Here is a 21,277-nt window from a genome sequence, read left to right as displayed (position 1 = left end):
AAGTGAAGAAAATAATTGTGGGGATAGGCCGGTCAATAGAGGGTCGAACCCGAAACTAATTACTATTAAAGTTGGAATCAATTTTTAAAGTGTTCTTTCATATGTGCATATTTCCAAAAGAAAAAAAAACCCACTGGCTAAACTCCTTTCAGCGTTTTTACTTTTACAAAAATTTGATCCTGAAGTTAACATCTTTATACGTAAAAAGCTGCTCGAAATGCAAAGATTTTTACTGAATGTTAACTTCAGCATTGCTTATTTTTTTTTTTTAGATATAACTAAGTTCATTTCAATTTAAAGGACTTTTTTAGACCAATAAATTAGGGGGCCAAAAAAATATAATATAAATAAGATATTTATAACATAAATATCTTATTTTTTTCAAAGATTAGATGGTCTTTTTGCGTTATGTGATAGTATAGGGTTAATCTTATATTACCCCTATATAATGATATCTTTATTGAAACTGCAAAGGCCTGGGTATCATATATTCAAACAGGGAATGACAATGTCGAATTTTAAAATCTCTAAGAGGACAGCAATTTCCATCTTGAAGCTTTTGGGTGTTATTCAGCATATATATATATATATATATATATATATATATATATATATATATATATATATATATGTATGTATGTATGTATGTATATAAATATATATATACACACACACACACACACACACATATATATATATATATATATATATATATATATATATATATATATATATATATATATATCTCCCAGAATTGCGAGATGGAGTTTTTTGCCTGAAATACGACTGACCAATATAAATTCAGTAAACCAACTTTGCTTAGAGCATAATACAGATTTTTTTTCGACATTTCCCATAGAAATATTATAGATACCTTTTTTTCCAGGTATGATGTCGTGCAAAATTTGTAAGAAGTCATTTGCTCCTATTGTTCAATTAAAATAAAAGGATTACTTAGTCTTATTGAATATAGCCAACAGAGAAATGAAGAGACAATCTACCAGCAACTGCTCACCAGTAAAAATGAAGAGCTTAATGTTTTGGTTCACGAACACTGTAGGAAATGGTTCAACAATAAACGTAGAATTTCAACAGAATCAGAAGAGACTCAAAGAAGAAAGACAAGGAGATCAAAAAGTTTGTTTGACTGGAAAATTAATTGTAATTCAACCTGCAAGATAAACAAAAAAGAATCTATCGAGACAGGATTGGCATCTTGCTTCGACAATTCAACTTCGCGAGAAAATCTTGGAAGCTTGCAAATTTAGACTTGAAACTGACGAGCATGATGAATGGGCTTTAGAAGTGCAGGCCAGAGCACTTGATTGCCTTAATTTTATTGCTGCAGAAGCTCGATATCATAGAAATTGTCGGCTTCGATTTGAAACGATTCAGAATCTCTTTCCTGATAAGCAAAAATGTTTAAGAGGTCGGCGAAGTAATGAAGGAATGAAGAACAGTTTTAACAAAGCTTGTGAATGGTTAGAAGTTGAAACTTCCATCCACTCAATACCTGAGTTCAGAGAAAAGGTTATAGAATTTTCAGATAATGATGAAGCATATGATTCTAGGTATCTAAAAAACTATTGAAAGACCATTATGGTGGCCACATATCCTTTTCTGAACAACCTGGAAGAGAAACTAATATATTTCCTTGATATGGCCAGCTTCATTATAAATAAGAAATTCCGAGAAAAAAGATGACATACAAGAGGAAAGTAGAAGGATCATTGAAGCTGCTGCAAACTTAATCAGAGCAGAAATTCGGGAAAAACAATATGACTCATCATCAATATCCAAACGAACAAGAAGAAATAACTAGTCCATGGATTCCTGATAGCCTTAGAATTTTTATGGCTAGCTTTACCAAGTCCACACTTAAGCAAGAATGTATAGGACAATGTATTGTCAAGTTAGCTTCTCCTGTGATAATACCACCTATCTTATTTGCCCTGGGTGTTGAGGTAGATCACATTTATGGATCAAAGTGGCTCAATGATGAATTGTTCAAGTTAGGATTTTCTGTTTCCTATTGTGAAGTCACTCGTTTCATTAAAGCTTCTCTTACCTCACAATCGTTGAATGATATCATCAAGCAAACATCAACAGAAAACAGCTTCACACAATTCATCGCAGACAACGTTGACCACAATATTGCGACTTTAGATGGCCGAGGAAGCTTTCATGGCATGGGCATCATTTCTTCAACAGTCGGGAGTAGTCAGAGTGTAACCAAGGAGATACGAATTTATGCTTTAGGACATTGCACCAGAAGAGCTACTCCGTGTGATAAGATGTAATTGCAAGTTGTCTTCACTCAATCCGTGTGTTACGAATCAATGCTCGTGCAAGCTAAATGGAATGCAATGTGTTTCTCACTGGGGCGATTGTAGAGGATTTGGCTGTAACAACAGCTGTGACAAAAACGAAGTCAGTGACTGTGAAGAAGAAACTGGCCAAGTGTTTAATGAAGAGGATGATGATGTAGAAAACATTTTTGACACTTAACATATTCTTTTTTATTTCATAACAGAAGACTTACAAACTATTTTATTTATCATGCATTCTTGTGTCTCTTGTGTGTGAGCTCAATAGGAAAATGCCTACTTCAGAACTAGTATAAGTGAAAACCATGTTTGATAAATTCTTAACAACAAAATAAGTGTTCCAAAGTAATGAAGTACTAAAAGATATATCTCCCGTTTATTAACCCTGAGATGGAAAACTATTGACAATAATTTTATGTAATGCTTTTCCATAGTTTTGTTGGTGTAACAAAGGCATACCCACCTATTAATGATTTCCATTATCCTTTATAATTAGGATTTTAACAGGTTACATTCACACTGTATCTCATATGAATTCAGTTTAATGGGGGTGACTTTAGGAACACATTGCGAAAAATGCTCAAGGAATTAGCTGGTGGTTTTTTTTCTGATAAAATATAAGTATTAAAGAATACTTTAATAAAACTATTTCCAGCTATATAGTATTTGTTTTCGGGTTGGTCCCTTTTTATGTCTGAATTGACCGACCTAATACTTTAGAATGCAATTTGTGTGACCAACTGCTAACTATTTCAGATCGGGCAAAGCAAAATTTGCAACCACTAGAGCTCATTAATGAAACCACTTGTGGGAAATGTACTTGATCAACAGTAATTCACAATATGCAGTGGGTTGACGTAATATAATCTTTTCCTGACATTCACTCATTTTTTTTTTTTTTTTTTTTTACTTTACTTACAAACCATTTTCCGCCCTCGCGTAATATAATTCTCCAGTCACATTGGTCTCAGTTTCCCGCACGTGGAAACAGTCTGCATTGCATCATTGTTATAGCACGGTATTGATCTGCTTGCATTCGCCTCCGTCTGCCGCTGTGTGCAATCGCCCAACCTCGGAGCTCTTCTAAGTGTTTTTTTTTTTTTTTTTTTTTTTTTTTTTTTTTTTTTTATTTTGATCTGATTCTTGACAAAACAATGGTAACAGCTTCTTTAGCCTGCAAGATAGCATTCCCATTACACAGAAGGGGCTTGGCTTAATTTCATGAACTCGAATAGTCATCATGAAATCATAAAATGCTTCCTCTGTCGAAGCTTGAAATGTAATGTTAAAAATCTTTCAATAACAAACTATATAAAAAAATAATGTTAGGAAAGTATCATTGCGACTGTGTTGAAAACAAAATGAGGGTTTCATAAAGTCTGCACTGAAAGAAAATATTTGACAATCATCAAAAGTATCTAGGACCCCTTCCCCTGACTTGGCCGTATTACTCTTTAACTTCATATTGAATCTGAATTCGAGTTCGTATAAGGCACGGGACCTTGACGTCACGCGGCTCTGGAGACGACGACGACGATGATGATGAATTTAGCGGACTGGGTCTAAAATGCGCCCGGTAGTCCGTTCGTCAAAAGCACGGTAATCTATTTTTGCCTATTTTTCATTCAAAAAGCACATTTTAGCCAGGCAATGGCGATTTTCCTTGATGACTGCAGTGTCTCGCCTATTAATGACTCTCACGTTTCAGTAGTCTGATCATTTGATAAATCACGCAGTGTCTTCTCCTTCTTCTACGAAGGAAGTAATTTTCATCGATTCACTTTAACGCTTTCCTCTTGCTGCGGAATCTTCCAGTGCCATGTAAATTCTAATGTTGCGGGTAAGAATTTTAAATACTACACATTCTTGTCTTTAAAATGTGAAGATAGACGTAGGCATAGCAACCTCATTCTTTTCCCAAATCGATGCCAAAAGAGACAAGCAAGGGGTAAAAAAAATAAATTAAATAAGGTAAATTTTATGAATCATCTGAGGGATAGAAACGATTTAATTTTGTTTATTTGTATGGTGTTTTTACGTTGCGTGGAACCAGTGGTTTTTCAGCAACGGGACCAACGGCTTTACGTGACTTCCGAACCGCGTCGAGAGTGAACTTCTATCACCAGAAGGAAATGATTCAATCCCATAAATTCAACTTAGTCGCGACGATCGTTATGCGCTAATATTGATATTTGCGACGTTCGGAAATGTTAGGACTCCTATACGTACGTGACCGACTTTTATTCAATCTTCTGAATGTCTCTAGGCTGACCTCGTTCTCTGACGTTGCCCATCAATGTAGTACTACACTGACTGGTTGACGTGTTCCTTAGAAAGCTTTTTTTTAATGTAATATATATATATATATATATATATATATATATATATATATATATATATAAATAGGTATAAGCCACGAAAGTGAAACACAGGCGTAGCTTATACCGTTATTTATGCATTTATCACGTTCCAAACTTTCGTGATTCCGTTATACATATGAATATGTATAATATATATATATATATATAATATATATATAATACTATATATATATATATATATGTTATATTAATATTATTATATATAATATATATATATATATGTATATCTATATATATATGTAATATATATATATATATATATAATTAGTATATTATATATATAATGAAAAAAGAATGGAGAGTCAGATAACCAGATTTAGTAAAAGATAAATATTGTACAGACAGAAAATAAAAAAAAAATTGTAAAGTATTTCAGAAAGGCACAGCATGCAATTTGTGAATATAGTATATTTTAAGACTTCACGGAGAATTCTGTGCATTTGTAAAATATATGAAAAATAGTAACTTCCACTTGTTAAAAAGGAATAATTTTTTTGGGGGGAAGGGCAAAAGAAAATTACACAAAACTAATGCAACAATTCTGTAATTATTACAACATATACTCATCATTATCATGGCTATCACTCGATTCGAGTATGAATGCTCTGGGATGTCGTTATCGATGGGTTCTGATGTGGCTAATGAGACCAATTCTCGAGCCACATACTCTGACACAATTGGGGCATGTGTTGTTAGGTGGGACTGGAGGCTGTGGATGGACCTGACGAGCTTCTCTTGCAGCTCTACGGTTCTCCAGATGCTGCTTTCTGTTCTCTTCATAATTTTGAATTCCATCTTTCACTTTAACTCTCCAAGCAGATCGCTCCAGTGCATCGGTCTCCCAAGTTTTATAGTCAGTGTCACGTAGTTTTAAGTTGTCTTTGAATCTTTTCCTTGGTTTGCCAACATTTCGAGTACCGTCACTTAGCCTTGAGTACAAGAGCTGCTTAGGAAGGCGGCTGTCTGCCATTCTGACAATATGCCCTGCCCATCTCAACTGGCTTTTTTATTATAATGGCCTCAATACTGAGGCAGTTGGCCTCTTCAAGAACATTTACATTAGTGCGGCAGTCTTCCCAAGTTATTCTCAAGATAATTCGCAAGGACCGTTGATGGAATTTCTCAAGGGCTTTAACATGGTGTCGGTAAGTTGTCCAGGTTTCGGAAGCATAAAGAAGGGTAGGTAGGACTTTTGCCTGATACACCTTTATTTTGGTATTAACACGCAAGGCATGATCATCAATATATACTATTCTCAAATGTATATATAAATGTGAAAGAAGGAAAATAATAGTATTATAGTAAACCCGTATTTGAAATTATAGAGCTCAATTTTCGATTCGCTTTCAACTCTTACTAATATGCAAATGTATCAAATACTGTAATGTAAACTTACTCACTACCTGATATTTCACACTAGTCTAATTTCAATTATCAAGTTCTAACTTTCAAAATATCATTGCCCAGGCCCGTGTACCCAATTTTTTTTTTTTTTTTTTTTTGGGTGTTCGTTTTTCCCAAAACTGGACCTTTTCCTCTATAAATGTCATTGCATATATAGGTAGTATATATACAAGATGAAATACTTGAAAATGTTATTTTAGTCATATTAAGAAGAAAAATTGGGTAACTATGCGGGTCTAAGCCATTCTACCCCATTAGATGTTATTCAAAGTACTGGCTTTGGTTGGCAGAATTTTACTTATAATGTTGAAAGTTTGCACTGAAATGTTAACAATAGCATGCATATTACTTTATTTGTTGTTATGTTATATACTTTGACTTAACAAAAAACAATAATTATTTATTACTTTGAAAGTGCAGTTCAATGACAAGGATAATCACAGAAAATATGGACTTTCAGAAATTTTGGGGGGGTTGTCGTTCGACCCCCCTCCGGTACAGGCCTGTTGTTATGGAAACATATCAATAAAGTGCATAACATCATCAATAAAACAAATGACCTATCACCCTCCACATTCTTTTAAAATTTTCAACCTATCCAATTCCCTCTTCATCTCCTCTCCCTGGAAAAGTAACTGTAGCAGTAACAAATTGCACTGCACTTGTTCAAAACTGTAACTATAGTTTCAATCTCGTCATACTCAAGTTGTAAACATTTAGAAAGATAAAAAAAACATGAACAAATATGTCATTTGTGTTAAACACCTATAACCATATCCAGTCATTTCTCAGTTCTTATATAAGCTGTAAAGGTAACAAGAACCAAAATAATTGTCATTAGATATATATAGCACAACTGTAATAGAAGTGAAAATATTTCAAATGCATTCCCACCTAAAACATTCCAATGGCATATAAATGGATCAAACAGAGAATATTAATTCCATTAAGGAAATTATAACCGGGGGTGCCAGTGGGAGACCAAACATCTGATTGCGGGGGTCCAGGCAAAACTACTACCTCGGTGGTCTTGGTCCAGCCTCACCTGGCCACCCACAGCAATGCCACTGTGTAAAAGTATCACTTAATATATTTTTGGTTTGAGCCGATATTTTTTTTTCTTTTTTTGCGGGAGGTGGATTCTTATCGTTACATGTAGAGCATAAATCTATCTAGTCATATATGAAACACACGTTCAACAACCATCCACTGAGTATCAATAAGACTAATACGACTAATGTACTATTCAAAATGACATCCTAGTGGATCTAACAAAATTGAACTATCGTACATATGACGACTTTTTGAATACTGACCCAGATATCAGTTGAGAATTAAATTGGGAACACATTTATGAAGTTTAAATGGAGGCATCCTAACCTAGCCTAGACTAGGATTCAGATCCTAACCTGACCGCTGGAGCAAACCTAACCCGACGCAGAGAGCCATAAATCATATATGTGAAATAAAGAAATTCCTCACCTTACAGTCGGGAGTCACAGCCAGGGAGAACACATTTTATATAGGCCTAAACCCGGTGAATGATCTTTATGAATGTGTTTTGTGATCTATATATATACTGATTAAAACATTTAAGATGTGTTTTCTCAAGACTGTTTGTCTTGGGATTTTTGTATTAAGACATTTCCTGTTAGTACAATGCACTCGCTTTTGTTTCCAAATCCTTCCTTCTCTGGGAAAAAAAAATTGTCAGGGGTTCCCCAATAATTGTTATAATAAGTAGGGGCTGAGGAAACAAAAATGAGTGATTGGCACTAACAACACAATGATACTTGATGTAGTATATAAACCACAAGATATATGTACTTTCTTAAAAACTCTAGTATTATCCTCTTACCTACAATATTGTTAAAAGTGGCAAACCGATTTATTAAGCCAAGGCCACAGGAAAAATAAAAAGATTTAGCTGAATATACCTTGGTATTGTCACCTGGTCCTTTGTTAGTAGTGACACAAGTAGGTAAGCATTAAGTATGCTACTAAAGTTGATTCACCACTTCTTTGAGAATTGTAGCTCAAAATAACATGAAAAATGCATAACCAAAAAACTCACCTTTAGACTAAAGAACAGGGCCCTAATTCTCAAACTTGCAACAGGATGGGACGCCCGGGAACAGGCTGATTCGGACGATGTACTGGCTCATTCGGACCTTCATATGATTGGCAGATTTTTCTTTGCAGTTTTAACTCCTGAACAAGAATTTTAAGTAATATTTATTCGGACGACTGTAATTAACCCCCAGGGGCTCGTACTAAACACGGCGAAATACATTTGACGCCCCAATTCCTGGTGGCTTTCGTATTCGCGGGGACGAACTATGTGGAATGCTTATATAGAAATACCCATTGCGATAATACAAAATTATTAGTATGGGTCCGAATCAGCCTAGCAAATGGTCCGAATCAGCCAGGATTAAGGCCTGAATAAGCCTGCATCCGTGACGTCCCAACAGATAAGTTGCAACAACTGCCTGCCATGGACTCTCGTCCAGAGTCCCGACCTCGCTCGATTCGCTTCCTTACTAAACCCTTCCCCTCTTTACCTTTACAAACCCCCACCCAATTCCCAAGACCACAACAATTTAGTTCAGATTTGATAATTTCTCATCAAAAGAACTATGTCAGTTCGAGCCGATATCTTCCGTAAGCAAAGCATCTCTAGTCTCTTAATATCCTTACATTAGATTACCCATTCAATTTTTTTCAGCATTTGAGGAGTTTTAGAGTAATAAATACTTGAGTTCTTGGAGCTATGTTTTCTACTAGCTGATCTTGTTCAGGGTGCCATACTTTTCTACTACCTGATCTTGTTCAGGATGTCGTACTTTTTTACTAGCTGATCTTGATTAGGGTATCATACTTTCAACAGAAAAAAAGATTAGTCGTCAATTCTTAGGCATCTTTCTTCACATCCACAAGACCTAAGCAAGCTACTTTTAAAAACTGTTAGTCGCTGCAGGATACCAGACACAAAGTGATAAATCTGATTCAAGGATATCCTAACTTTATCATAGAAATCATTTTCACTAGTTCTGCTTGATCATATGGCTATCTGCTCAACCGAAGGGAACTGCAGTTCATGGGGGGAGCTTCCTTTTGCACTAGTCCTGATCGATAACATTGTAATAACAATGGGGTAACATTGTTGAGTAGTTAGGTTTATTTTCCTTGACATATAGCAGTTCTTCGAGCTGTTAATCGCTCAGTTAACATCCATGATGGACCTTAACTCATATATCTAATTCAAGTCGAGACAATGTTCTTACACGTTTAAGTTTAAGGAATATTAATAATACCAACCCAGGTAATTACTATATAATACTTTATTAAAACCTATATTATCAGAAACACTCAATCAAACATTACTCGCCACTTATACGTCACATGAAAGAATAATGAAAAAAAGATACAGAAAATAGAGATTCTCAGATAAATAATACTGCAAAAAAAATGATGACATGAATTTTATGAGACAATAATACTTTTTGCATTGGTCATAAGCCAAATTGAAAATAAAGGTATACCTCAGGTCACCAAGAGATGCTGTAAATCGTTAGTTGACCCTTGCCCCTTCTTTCATACTAAATTTAGGATCTCTGAAATGGGTCACATCTTTAAATAAGATCATAAATGGTGCAACAAATACTCCAATTGATACATATATATATATATATAGTACTTCGTGAACACATTCCACTAACTGATTATCACATACAGCACATAAGCTTGATCAAGACTGCTTTTGTTTTGTTTTTTGAACATCTTAAGCATACTGATAAGAAAATACCGCTTCTGTAGAATGGGGGGTGAAATGCATTAACGCACCCTAAGTTCGCTATTATTATGAAATTTACGCACCCTAAGTCCGCTATTATTATGAATCAAAGTGTTTATTGGGGAACTCATTCTTATAACGCATCTGCTTTACAGAATTCAGATTATTAAATAATATGATCATCACTTGCCGTGGTTACAGTCCACAGCGGATAGTACTATCTGTAAAGGAGGTACTTTATAGAACTAAAGTGCAATTATAAGCGAGACTAGACAGATCTGAAAATCAAAACCCTACAGACGCCTATTTGTGAAGATTACAGTCTCTACATACAAGCCCGTTTTAAATAAGCAGAATCAGGTCCTGGATCTCTTGTTCCTTTGGCAAATGAGAGAGAGTGAGAGTGAGCGCGTCGTTCTGCTCTTCCATCCTTAGCTTCGAAAGCATCCTTGGGAAGGTCTTCGCAAAAGGTTGGACCGCTTTAGAAGAGCATGATGCGTTGCTTTGGCGGCGTTGCTCACTGATGAAACAAAACGTTCGAATACCACTCTGCTCAAACTCTTCGGAGATAGCGATTTGGCAACTGGATGTCGAAGGTTTCAGGCTGAAACACAGAACACGAACTCATTGCAATAGTGTTTAATTTGAAGTTGCTAAAATGGGTTATAATGCAGTTTCAAATCCAATGGAGTAACAGCATCAATTATCTGCAAATGAAATTGATATTCTATTTAAATGTTGAGTTTCTATTGCTTGAAATGGATTACTGGGAGACCCAAAGTCCATGGTGTATTATTCAGTCAAAATTAACATATCTTTTAGTAACTTGTCAAAGAGGTTTTGTTGACAGAATGCATCATTCAAAGGCATTTATTCTCGGGTTGATCCAGCCTGAAAGTTGAAGCTGGGTTAGGAACAACACTAAGCTTTATATTGCTTATTTAACACTTTAGTTACTAACGATGACATCTTGATAACAATAATTTTAATCGAACTATAAACTTGCCCAACAATAGTCCGGGTACAACAGATGTGTGGGACATGCCTTCAAGGTCAATACAAAACATCCTCCTCTCCTTGAAAAGGTTATTTAAAATGGTTCTTGTGTTTTCTGGTTTATGATTCCCAAAGGATATTAATGGAGCAACTAGGCCCCAGGTCCAGAGAGGTTATAGACCTATACAACTTAATAAAATATATTTGGAACACATTTTCTATGTAATTGTCCATGCCGAGTGGATGGTCATGGCAATCTTAAAAGAAAGTTTGTATTCTCTGGTTGTTTAACGTCTGTGACCGAGAGACCAACCAGCAACGATAGGACTAGTTCACCTTCACTGTGTCAATTCTTAGGCATCTCCACAGGGATGATTCCCTCTCTGGCTGGCCCTTGTGCGTTTTCAAAATTTGGAGCTTGTTATATTTCATAATTGTCTTTAGAGTTTCCTAGTCAGTATCATAGCTCCTGCAGAATAGGAGTGTCTGTAGTTCTTTTAAAATTTGCTCACTTCTTTTAGGCCTATGATCTTCACTTTAGGTTATTCTGTTGCAGTCTTGTAATTTGAACTTTATGAAATCCTAGTTTCTAGCCAACAGATCAATGAACTTTGAACTACTCACCTTTAACCTTCAGTTCTCATGAATTTAGAACTGAATTCCCGCCTGGACATCCCATAAGGTGTTGGCCGAGTTCTGGAGTTGGTTCTTCTCGGCGTCTGTCAGCGTCTGCTTGATGACGTGGGTGACGCCGTTCTCACCTAGTACCACAGGCAAGCTCAGGAAAACGTCCTTATCAACGCCGTGATAGTTCTGAAAACAGATTATGATTTTTAATCTACTCTTGTGATTAAATATACAGTAAATCTAAACATTTACAGATTCGTGATATCTTAAGGATTTAGAGAACTATAAAATTCTATTAGTCCAATGTGTGCACTAAAATCCTGAAAGTTTCGGATTAAACGTATATACGACTTTCATAATGAAAAAAGGGAAAAGAGAATTGACAATATTGTTTGTTAAATTTACAATAATATCTGCCATCCAAAAACAGTTGCGAGAAAGAACTTAATGAGGTTTAACTTCTTTTGAAAATATAACGATACATTGAATGATTACCACAAAAAACAGTAATAGTACTATATGGCCCCCCCCTCTTTTATAGAGCTTAAGATTCGACATAGGCCAAAGGATTTACAATCTATTAACATTAATTTTCTTAATAACATAAGAATTAGATTCAACGATCAAAAAGTAAGTTACATTTACAGGTAAATTATAAGCATTATCTGAGCTAAACTACCTTGTCACTTACATACTTAAGTATATTGAACTTACTGCATTTACCTAATATATAAACCACGTGCATCATCATCATAACAAGGGAAAAAAATGCTGAAACCATAAGTAAATATTCTTAATTTAAAATGAAAAATCTCTTAAAACACTCAGGGTAACACACGAGCCACTTAACAAATGAAGACTTGCTAGCAGTGCATGGGATGCAATCGAAGCAAACACTTGTCATTTCTTGTTGCCAACGGAGGTTACTTAAAAAGTAATGCGATGAGCAAAAACGATGCAATGCATCTGAACCTCAAAGGAAAATGGTTCAGTTTATTATGAATCAGTTTTAATGAACGCTCCTTCCTGTGTTGCTTCTCATGTAGTCCTAAACCTCACGTGCTACTCTTTCAGGGATCTCTCTAACAGCCTCCTATTGCAAGTCATATGAAGGTCGAATTTTGTTTACATGAACGAAAATGCACTTCGTTTTCACTAAGAACGTGAAGCCATTTACGATGGAAAGATTTTTTTTGTTCTTATAGCATGGCAAACCCTTTTTTCTGTTATTACTGGTACAGTATACGCACTCGAAAAGGCTGGGAGAGGAGAGGAACGTATGCTGTACTTTTCATAATTTGCTTCACAACGACTGAGTTTTATTTATTTTTTTTTTTTTAGAAATCACTTAAAACAAAAATTGCAATATTTTCGTGGTGGGGGTGGGGGGGAGGTAAACGAGACGTAGCGATGATAAAAGGGACGGATATATGTGAGAATAACAAGGGCTCAAGAATCAATCTGTTGAGAGGGAGAAGAGAGAGAGGAAAAAAAAAAACTTCAAGGCACTAACATCAACATAGCACGGACAATCAGGGAGGGGGAAATCAGATACCTGTACGCAAGTCGAAACCGCATACACACTCCTCTGGTTGGTGAGGATGGATCGAGTGAGGATGGCACACGACGTTCCAATGGCCCAGGAGGTGTAACCCTTGAGCTTGATAACTTCATAGGCACTGAAAATATGCACCTGACATGTCTAGAGGGGGCAGAAAAAAAAAGTCCAGTTTCTGGTGACTTTTCCAAGTAGCCACGAAGCTCCAAACAGGTGACCTATCTTCTCAACAGCATCTGGCAGAGGGTTTCTACAGCTAATCGCCACTATCCTAGTAAGGAAGCCTTCACCGAGCCCAGAAATGCAAGCTAATCAGCCTGTGCGCGTCGCCTAGGCAGCGACGTCCTACGAGCAGACCCTTCAGGAACCTTTTGCTAGCTCCCATACCAACAAAGTGGCCTACGTCCACTATGTTCATGCCACAAGGTACCCAACGCAAAACCCTACCTTCTGCGATACTTCAAGTGGAAGCCAGAAGTAGCCCAATGGAAATACGTATCTAGAGTAACTTAATAGTACTAAATCTATGTTTAAAGAGAGACCTTAAAGCACCTGTCACTCACTTATTCCCATTCGCTCGCCCATGCCACCTCTTACCTGCACAGAGACAGAGATTGCGTAACAGGAACGCATGTTCTTCAAGATGCTGGACACCAGAGATGCCACGGACAGACCAATGGCCCAAGACGTGTATCCTTTCAGTTTGATGATTTCATAAGCACTGAAACATCGTCAACTCGTAATGATCATGGGGACAGGAATCACCGACAGTTCAAAGAAGTGGCTGTCAGTGATGACCACTTTACTAAAGGTATAATCATTCTCAAAGAGAGATCATTAATCTTATAAATAGATCACTCACCCCAACCTGACACTGGTAAATGGAAGATTCAAACTAAGCTGAGATTTCAGTGTTAACAGTTTGTTTTCTTTTATCAGTGACGGAGAGGAGGAACCGGATACATGAAAAAAACAAAGCAGGATTCATCTCTAAAAGTATAAAAAATAAAACTGCAACAGTCAAATCTCAGCTTAAGTCTGTAAAACCAACGTTAAAAATAGGAGAAAAATCACAGGGTGTGTGTGTGTGTTAGTGGGTGTGTTCGCGTGCGCGTTTGTATGTGTGTACCACTTTGTTTTCTTTCATTAAGTAGAGCAATAATCAGCATATGACTTAAATTCTAGTGAACACAATTTTCTGATATCTTCCATTATATTGGTAAAAAGTACTGGATGTTACCAATGTTGCTAAATATTTTAGTCTAGTCCTTTACTTATAAAGATGTAATCCGTCTTAACTTACAATTGTGCAGTAATCTTCAACCTAACTCCAATTGAGTGTCAAGTATTCATCAGGTATATATAGTCCTACAGATGTTATGGTACTTCTATAAAAAACAAATATTTATTGGCAGCGATGTATTATGGGGAAGCCATGCAAAAAAAATAAATAAATAAATAAAAAAAAAAATAAACCGGATGCAAGGAACTAACAGGGATAGCTTCAGACGTGTAATGATGAAGGCTATTTTTGTCGAGGATTTGTCTCGGAAATTAAGTCACTAAAATAATCCTTTTGTTTCACGTTACACGAATGCACTGGAGCGCAAAAAATATATGAATATTGTAAGATCAACTGAGTACATCAACTGAGTACTCCCAAACTCACCGATCTCGCATACGACACTAAATCGATTAACGCAGTTTTCTGCCAAAGAATGAAATCTAAAAATTCCGCCAACTTCAGCACAACTTTTTTGCTACTCAGGAGATATAGAATGGGAGGATGCTAAACTTACGTTAACATTTGTATTATCACCGTCATCTTTGCAAAGACGAGAAAAGACATTCTAGAGAATGTGACTGGGGTATACGTTCCATTTTGAATGACTATGATCTAATTTAAAATACACTAAGGTAATTTTAAACATACACAACAAAAAAAAGTCTTGTATACTTAGCATGTTAGGTCTAAAGATGCTCGCTCAAAAAGAATTTCTTTATAATTTTGACAGTGTGCTTCTCTAAGTAGATTAAAGGACTATTACGTAGCAAATGGAATGCGTTCTGGCCCCAACTTTTCAATGAACATTTAACAAATCGCTTCTCTAATTTTTATTCAAAAAGCTTTCACACTGAAAACAAAGGCGTTTCTGGTCTAAAGCGAGCTGAATACAGAGGGGCTTTTGTAGTCATCGAGACATTCAACTTCGACAGAAAAATTCAATTCACATTAAATAATTAATAAATTAATGGCAGTAAAAAAGACGACGCGTGTTATAAAAATGAGACGAAGAGATCTTGTTGAAATTACAGAGGAAAATATCTCATCATTACAACGAACAAAATCATGCAGGTCATTCGCATTCACAATTCCACCCAAGGGCAAATGTAAAGGAGTTCAAGAAGAAACCGATTATTATAATATATATATAATATATATATATAATATTAATTATATATATATAATATATATATAATAAATATATATATATAGATTAAATAATATATATATATATAATATATAATAGATACTATATATATTATATATATATATAATATAATATAAATAATATATATATATTAATTATATATAAAATTAATATTATTAATTTACCCCATAATAGAAAAAAATAAATTAAGTTCCTTAATTTTCCCCAAGAAAAAAAACCTTACCTCTTTTGGTACAGAAAAAGAATAGGTTACGGAGCTATTACAGTAAATACAATTTCATTCAAGATCGCATAATTATGCTCTCTGGAAATCTAGCATTCACCCAGACACACAAGTTGGAAGACTTCTAATCTATGACAAAAAAAAAAAAAAAAAAAAAAAAAAAAAGGCATTGCTTCAATTATATGTTAAAAATACTTCTACTTGTCTATCACAAAGTTAGCAACTCGATACGTCCTAAAGAAAAATAGGTGAAATGTCAAAAGCTACAAAATAAAGAAACTACTGAAAAACATGGCATGAAATTCTAAGGATTAAGCCTGCACAAATAATATACTAAGATTAGTAAACTAATAATTATAAGTAGGCCTGCTTCTGTGATATGCAAAGCCTTAAGGACTACATTATGGTAAATACTATCCACATACTGCAATCAAATATATTCATATTCTTGCCCGTTCTTAACCCAAGTGTTTTCTAATTAGGGGCATTTTTATGAACAATTATTCAGCTTTGCTAAATAGCCCAGTCCATTTTTTTAATACTCCACAACAAAGTTAAAAATCAATCATAAAAAAGGAAATCTTTGGGAATGATACTATAGCATACTAAAAATCTGAATTAGTTCTTCTAACACTTAATTTAGTGCAAGAAAATTTTCTTCATTTTTGATGCTGAAGCCCCTAATACGACACTCAGATATGAACCACAATAAATAATACTTTTTGCACCAATTAAATTACTTCACCATATTTCTTGATGTTTAGTAATACTGAAGTTCTAAATCACTGATTATCATTAAGTATTCTAGGCAAAATCCAAAACTTTTTCACATCCCTTAACTTTACACAAATAATTCAAGTTATACATTTTCCAACATAAAGTCAGCATGAATAATTCCGCAAATTATTCAAATATATGAAGATATACTGAATAAGGTACACTATGATTTAATATATTTTTCTTTGAAAGTCACGAAGTTTATTCTAGCTGCAAAATATAAAACATTTAGCTAATTAAAATGGATAAAAAATGCTCAATTTGCCACAATGTTACTGAAATCAGCCGATTTGATCCCAACCAATATTTTTGGTTAACATTTAAAAGGACCACTATTTTTGGGGTAAAAAATAAGTTCCAAAAATATCTATCCCTCATTTGTCTTAAGTCTCAAGGCCTGAGACAAATGTCATGCTAAAACTCAATAAAATTACGTAAAGAAAACAGATTCACTTTAAACTATAGAAGCAACTAATATTCAATTTTACCATTATGTACGTCAAAATTTTGATTCCTCTTAAGAGCTAACACTTCTTGAACTATCTAACAGAATAAATTGCTTTCTTTAATAATCAAGAACATCGTACGTCGAGGGGAAAGTTGACATACCTGTTGACAACTTCCTTGTGCATCTCGTTGTACTTGTCGGGGTCTTCGGGTGTGCCCACCAGAGGGTTGAGGTCACGGAGACGAACGCCGGCGATGTTCACGCCTGACCAGACTGGGACTGAGCGGGAGATCAGAGCACGTATTGTTTATTGGGAGATCAGAGTATTATTAGGGTTATGCTTCTACAGACAAAATCTTTAGGCTGAACTTCATTATCATAACGGTAACACTAATAAAAAGTTGATTGAAATGAACTGAATTGAATATAGAATGCAGGCCAAAGGCCAAGCCCTGGACACAACGAGGTCATTCAGCGCAGATGCGGAAATTGACAGTAGAAGGTTTAAAATGTGTAACGGGAGGAAAACCTCGTAATTGCACTACGAGTCAAATGTTAGGCGAGGGTGGAAAGTAAGATGGAAGACAGAGAACATGAACGGAGGTACAGTAAAAGGAATGAAAGGGGTTGCAGCTACGGGCCGAAGGGACGCTGGCTGCAAAGAACCTCAAGTAATGACTACAGTGCGCAGCATGAGGTGCACTTCCGCCCTGCGGGGATTATTATTATTACTATTAAAAGGGGTGTAACAGATAGCTCCTTAGATGACGACTTTATGGGACTTTATGGACAGCCTTTATATTGCGACCAATTCTAACGTAACTTACTGAACATAACGCACAATTAAGAGCTCCAGCAACATCAACATTCCAAGCTCTATTTTCCATGCGTGTTTATAAGAAAAAGGCACAGAAGTTAGAACTTGGGAATGTTTATGTTGCTGGAGTTCTAATTGTGAGTTCTGTTCAGTAAGTTACGTTTTAATTGGTCGCAATATAAAGGCTGTCCATAAAGTCCCAGTACCATTACAAGTATTTATTGCTCGGAATGGTACTGGGACTTTATGGACACCCTGTAAAACTGCTACCACAAAGCAGAGCTTGTGGCGGAATACATTACTATTCGTTACTTATTACAAGCGAGGTTAGCTTTATTATTTTTAGTATCGACAGATTCGTCATCTAAGGAGCTATCTGATACACTCCTTAAATTTAATAGTACTAATAATAATAATCCCCGCAGGGGGGTGGGGTTAGTGAGAGCCGTTAGTGCACCACATGCTGTGCCACCAAGTTAGAACTTGGTGGCAAATTCGTTGATTGATCCCCTGTCGCAAATACAAACGTAGCCTAACTTCTATTTCTAACTCACCAGAGGAGTCGCCGTGTTCGCCGATGATCCAGCCGTGGGTGGACGAGGGAGCCACGTTGAGTTTCTGGGACAAGTGGAATCTGAAACGAGCGGAGTCCAGGTTGGTTCCAGAGCCGATGACGCGGTGCTTGGGCAGACCAGACAGTTTCCAGGCCACGTAGGTCAAAACGTCAACTGTGAAGGAGAACAGTAAAGGAGAAAATGAATTTAAAAGAAAGTGACTTTAAAAGTGACCCCTTCCCGACAGTCAAAGATGTGATACTTGTTAACAGATTTGGGTCTGTTTGAGGCAGCAGTGGGAGTAAGGAGATTTAAAATCGGGAATGGAACAGGGGAAACGGTCAAGATAAATATAATATTTATATAGAAACAATAGCCCATGGGAATTCATGTTCCGTCATTATCAGAAAAATCTTCCCCAATGATAATTTTATCCTTATTATTTAAGAAATCCTCATAGTAGCACGAGTCTTCAAATGGAGAAAGAAATCCACAGTTATGTAAATGTGCATATAATATCTATATTTGAAAAATTTAAAGCTAGCTTTCGGAAATCTGTTCGGTTCCCCTTATTAAAAAAATTCCCGAAAGCTATCCCTAAAGTTTTGAATTTAAATATACGTACTACATTTACATAATTGTGGATTTATTTCTCCGTTATCCTTATTGCTGTTATTTGCGAGTGCTGGCAAAATTTATCAATTTCGTGGGGATATTTACTAGTGGAGAAGAGAATCACTGCATAAATTCCTGTCTAATCTTATTTCCAGAGCTCTTGCTCCCTATTCCCAAGACGAACTCACCAGGGTTGGAAACGACGAGGAGGATGCAGTTGGGGGAGTGCTTGACGAGGTTGGGGATGATGCCCTTGAAGATGTCGACGTTCCTCTGGACGAGAGAGAGGCGGGACTCGCCCTCCCTCTGGCGGGCTCCAGCGGTCACAATGCAGACGCGAGAACCGGCGGTCACGGAGAAGTCTGTGCTGGCCTCGATTTTCACGTTCCTGGTCAGTTGAAAATGAGAGAATAGGTTCCTGGTCAGCTATTAAAGATCAAAGGTCGCTAGTCCGCTTAAAAAAAATGCTGATCAGCTTAAAAAAAAAAAAAAAAAAAAAAAAAAAAAAAAAAAAAAAAAAAAAAAAAAAAAAATTGCTGACCAGTTAAAAATAAGCTCCAGGGCCGGTATTTATCATAGCTCCTATGACATCTCATAAATATTCTCTCTTAAGTCACTCAATCACTCATAGTTAAGAGGAACTTCTAAGAGTGTTTTATCAATGCTCTGAGAGAATCTCTTAGCTATGAAAAACGGTATATTTAGGAGAAACTTTTAAGCGAAGATCTCGCTAACAATAGCGGAAAATATAGTGCTACGACCCATGAATATACGATTTTCGCTATTATTTTAATAAAAAAAAGTATTTTAAAAATTCAATATATTCATTAATTATGATATTAACCTTGTGATCTGTATATTATTGTTGAATTCAAAAGTAGAGATGGATAGATAGATAGATAGATAGAGATAGATAAAGATAGATAGAGATAGATAGATAGATAGAGATAGATAGATATAGAGATAGAGATAGATTGAAATAGATATATAGAGATAGATAGATAGATAGATAGATAGAGATAGATAGATAGAGATAGAGATAGACAGATAGATAGAGATAGAGATAGAGAGATAGATAGAGATAGATAGATAGAAAGATAGATATAGATAGATAGATATAGAGATAGAGATAGATAGATATAGAGATAGAGATAGATAGAGGGAGATAGATAGATAGATAGATAGATAGATGGATAGAGATAGATAGATAGATAGATAGAGATAGATAGATATAGAGATAGAGATAGATAGATATAGAGATAGATAGATAGAGGGAGATAGATAGATAGATAGATAGATAGAGGGATAGAGATAGATAGAGATAGATAGATAGAGATAGATAAATAGATAGATAGATAGAGATAGAGAGATAGATAGATAGAGATAGGTAGATAGATATAGAGATAGAGATAGATAGATATAGAGATAGATAGATAGAGATATAGAGATAGATAGATAGATAGATAGATAGATAGAGAGATAGATAGAGATAGATAGAGATAGATAAATAGATAGATAGATAGAGATAGATAAATAGATAGATAGATAGAGATAGAGAGATAGATAGATAGAGATAGATAGATAGATATAGAGATAGAGATAGATAGATATAGAGATAGATAGATAGATAGATAGAGATAGATAGATATATAGAGATAGAGATAGATAGATAGATAGATAGAGAGAGATAGATAGAGATAGATAGATAGAGAGAGATAGAGAGAGAGATAGATAGATAGATAGAAATAGATAGATAGATAGGGATAGATAGAGATAGATAGAGATAGATAGATAGAGATAGACATAGATATATAGAGATAGATATATATATATATATATATATATATATATGTATATATATATATATATATTATATATATATATATATATATATATATATATATATATATATATATATATATATGTGTGTACACAAATATGACATGGAAGAGGTGAAGCACTAGTACTATAGGCCTAGTGCTCCTCTCTCGCTACTAACCAAAAAAAAAACGCTCTAAGGATTTTTAATTTTCATTCCATTCTTGACCCTTCGTGTCTAAATCCTGTGCCAATATATGAGATCAAATTAATCAATCCATTAATTTTGAGAAGAGAGAGAGACTGATATGTTAGAAACCGCAGAAAACCTCTCTGTGCGGTTGGCAATCGCCTCTCTGATCAAGTCAGTCACTTACATGAGGGGGCCACTTTGATCAACTCTATATCTTTTTTTTAAAAAAACTCACTGTCGTCATACACATCGAATATATCCAGTCTTGGACGAAAATCTCGGGGGGCGGG

At 35.3% G+C, this 21,277-nt stretch overlaps 1 protein-coding gene across 5 annotated transcripts in view; it reads right to left on the bottom strand.

Moving 5' to 3' along the window:
• Positions 1 to 9,438: 9,438 nt before the first annotated feature.
• Positions 9,439 to 21,277, bottom strand: part of LOC135208579 (L-lactate dehydrogenase-like) — a 32,888-nt gene continuing 21,049 nt past the window's right edge. For 4 of the 5 annotated variants that reach the window (XM_064240918.1, XM_064240919.1, XM_064240920.1 and 1 more), the window contains exons 3-8: positions 19,165 to 19,364; positions 18,362 to 18,535; positions 17,152 to 17,269; positions 13,687 to 13,810; positions 11,529 to 11,717; positions 9,439 to 10,512 (exon numbers count right to left, since the gene is read on the bottom strand). In XM_064240918.1, the coding sequence (XP_064096988.1) occupies positions 11,553 to 11,717; positions 13,687 to 13,810; positions 17,152 to 17,269; positions 18,362 to 18,535; positions 19,165 to 19,364 (781 nt within the window). In that variant the 3' untranslated portion in view covers positions 9,439 to 10,512; positions 11,529 to 11,552. Of the gene's footprint in view, positions 10,513 to 11,528; positions 11,718 to 13,086; positions 13,211 to 13,686; positions 13,811 to 17,151; positions 17,270 to 18,361; positions 18,536 to 19,164; positions 19,365 to 21,277 lie in introns of all 5 variants that reach the window. The other variant, XM_064240922.1, reaches the window with a different exon arrangement.

Source organism: Macrobrachium nipponense, chromosome 35 (genome assembly GCF_015104395.2).
Source record: "Macrobrachium nipponense isolate FS-2020 chromosome 35, ASM1510439v2, whole genome shotgun sequence".
Taxonomy (NCBI): Eukaryota; Metazoa; Arthropoda; class Malacostraca; order Decapoda; family Palaemonidae; genus Macrobrachium; species Macrobrachium nipponense.
The sequence above is the reverse complement of the archived record's forward strand: the minus strand, read 5'-3'. Positions and strand labels throughout refer to the sequence as shown.